Source organism: Vigna unguiculata, chromosome 2 (genome assembly GCF_037176805.1).
Source record: "Vigna unguiculata cultivar grain cowpea cultivar isolate G323 ecotype 2 chromosome 2, ASM3717680v1, whole genome shotgun sequence".
Taxonomy (NCBI): Eukaryota; Viridiplantae; Streptophyta; class Magnoliopsida; order Fabales; family Fabaceae; genus Vigna; species Vigna unguiculata.
This window is the reverse complement of record NC_140793.1, coordinates 2,140,796-2,143,528: the sequence shown is the minus strand read 5'-3', so window position 1 is coordinate 2,143,528 and position 2,733 is coordinate 2,140,796. Positions and strand designations below refer to the sequence as shown.

Sequence of the window (2,733 nt, the reverse complement as noted above, 5' to 3'; positions counted from 1 at the left end):
TTTTTATCTTTGATCCCCAAAAACATCGTTTCCCACAATATGTATTGTATTTTTCTCTTTTTTCTCTCTACTATATAGTACAGGTCATTTTTAATTTGAATTGAAAAAATTGTTCAGAAACATAAAACATTTTAACCAAAGTATAACTTGTTTATCATATATAAAGATAAAGTGAAAAAATAAATAACACAAAAATTTTGATGATATATTTCTACAAGAACGTGGTACAAATACTTTAGTGTGCATGAATCAATTTCGGAATATTGTAAGGAAGACATAATTGGGTTCCACTAAAACACTCGTTTGCATATATTTTATTTGTAGCTTCAGTAGGGTGAGCAAAGTCAAAAAAGTAATATTCATTCCGGTTTGCACAAGGTTTCCTTCCTTGGACACACGAGTCAATAATATTTTTGAACCCTGAAAATGTGATAAATAAAAGTATTAGTAATGATCCTATTGGAATACAAAAAACACACGAATTTCTTAATTCCTTTTTTTCAACAGCTTAATGGTAAACATTGTTTACCAAAATTTTCAGGCGACTTTCTTATTTTCTGGGAGAAATTGTAATTATCCAAATTAATGAAGAGTGAATGTGGGAGTTGGGTTTGCAGCTCTCGTAACTTCCCGGGGAGTTTGTCTGAGTAGTGTTTAACCTTTTGATTTATATCTTCATTGCATTTTTGGAAATATGGTGTCCTTATAACACATGTTGGTGTGCATCCAATTTGACCTATTCTACTTACCACAAACTTCCGAGCTCCAAGATCATAAATTCTCTGGGGAAAAAGAAATAATGAAGGAAACACATTTTTCACATTCTTTGGGGAAAATTAAATACTTATGACATGTAAAATACTTAATTGAAAGGTGACATATTAAAATTTAACAATTACTACATGTTAGAAATCAACATATAATTCAAAACATTTATTAAAAGACTACCTTGATACGTGAAGCCAATTGCTCAAGTAGGTATTCTGCATATTTTTCTGGATTTAGATTATTATTGGTTCCATTTGGGTACTTCAAATAATTCAGCATGTAATCATTAGATCCAATTGATAAGAGATATATGGAATTGGCTAAGTAATGCCTTAGTTTTGTTTTGATATGTATGCTTCTTGGAAGATCATTGGTCATAGTTGAGGTGAAGTATTCAATTTGTTTGTCTAAAGACAAGCAATCTCCCTTTGTCACAAAATAAAAATATGATGAGAAATAAATTGAAGAAGAAATTTTATTTATGGGCCAAATATGTTTTTTTTTTTATCCTGAAGTTACTTTTAAAAATTATATTTTTTCTAGATTGAATATATTTTATTTTCTTCATGTATTTTATAAAAGTTATATAAAACATCTTTTCAACAAACAACATTCGAACTATTTATTATATGATAAATGGAGTTCCACAATTAATTAGAATATAACTTCCATGTGTTGTTTGTTAAAAGGAAATTTTATATGACTTTCATAAAATGCAAAGAAATAAATATACAATTTTTAAAGATGAAGCATATTTTTGGAAAAAAATTGAGAAAAAACAACATATTAAACTCTATATTTATTTATTTTGAATCTTACTGCTCTGGTTGAATTCAAGATTCCACAAGAGCCTGATGCATAGTTAAGTCCTGTGATTACTTTATGTCTCTCGAACTTGGGCACACCCAAGTATGGAGGTGGCATTGGCAAACCCAATCTAATAGCTACAAAAGGACAATAAAAGCATAAAAATCCGTGTAATATTGGTTTTTTTATGTTTGCATGGAAACAAAATAGCAACCAAAAAAAGACAGACACAATGTTTAAGAAGGAGGGTGGAAAAGTTACCAATAAGGTCAGCAAAGGTTTTGCCATTGCTAAACCTTCCCGTGGAACAGTTATTGAAGTCAATGCCATAGGGAAATGCATTTGCCTTGGCAAGTGTGTTGAGATTGTTATTATTTCCAGCGTCTACAGTTGAATCACCAAAAACGTACAAAGCTGGCACAATCCTCTTTCTAGAATGTGAGGCATTGGCCAAGAATGCTAATTGTTGAGTTATGATTATGGAAAAAACCCAGAGAATTTTTAAGCTCTTTTCCATTTTGATTTCTTTTGTGTAATTGAACAATGCAAATAATGTCTTAAATAATGGTTTTTGTGTTAAGCATTATTATTTCATAACGAAAAGTACAACTCAAATGTGTGTAGTTATCTCTCAGCATGCTTAATTGTTTAATTCATGGTTTGTGCCCAAATAGGATTTTTGTTATTCCCTTCCAAATTGGGTAAAGTCTAACTCATTATTCTTTATTCTTCCTTTTTCATTTTTCTTTAGCTACATCCTTCTTCATTTTTCTTAACTTATATTAGAAGTTATATTTTGTCTATTTTTTTCTTTTTGTATAAATATAGCTCCTATTAGTTAGAAGGTAGAAAGATACAGAGAAATTCCATCTAATTAAATTCATTTTTATGGTATTTTTTATTTTAAAATCGCTCTATCTAAATTCTTTTACTCTCTAATAAATAGTTAGTATTATTAATAATGAAGTTTTTAGAAAATGAATTGCAAAAGTAAAATGTTAGTATAACTAACCATTATTTTCTTATATTTATTTCTCTCCTAATTTTGTGTCTTATGCATCTCTTCTTTTAAAAACAAATAATTTTTAAATTTTTTTTTATCTACAAATAAAACAGTATAATTATAAATTGATCTAATGCAATGAATTTGACATAAAA

The 2,733-nt window shown here is 28.5% G+C and overlaps 1 protein-coding gene across 1 annotated transcript; it reads right to left on the bottom strand.

Moving 5' to 3' along the window:
* Positions 1 to 235: 235 nt before the first annotated feature.
* On the bottom strand, positions 236 to 2,092 carry LOC114173600 (GDSL esterase/lipase At2g03980-like). Its single transcript, XM_028058088.1, has 5 exons — positions 1,837 to 2,092; positions 1,588 to 1,712; positions 949 to 1,194; positions 530 to 782; positions 236 to 420 (listed from the first exon to the last, which is right to left on the bottom strand). Exons 1-5 carry the CDS (start codon positions 2,090 to 2,092, stop codon positions 236 to 238), a joined length of 1,065 nt encoding a protein of 354 aa, XP_027913889.1.
* Positions 2,093 to 2,733: the final 641 nt, after the last annotated feature.

Bases quoted from the DNA above. Each gene is read 5' to 3' on its own strand.
- LOC114173600 (XM_028058088.1), bottom strand. From the start codon at position 2,092: ATGGAAAAGAGCTTAAAAATTCTCTGGGTTTTTTCCATAATCATAACT. The intron at 1,195-1,587 runs GTAAGATTCAAA...TTTGTGACAAAG, and splicing joins TCTTGAATTCAACCAGAGCA to GGAGATTGCTTGTCTTTAGA. The intron at 783-948 runs GTAGTCTTTTAA...CTTTTTCCCCAG, and splicing joins AATTGGCTTCACGTATCAAG to AGAATTTATGATCTTGGAGC.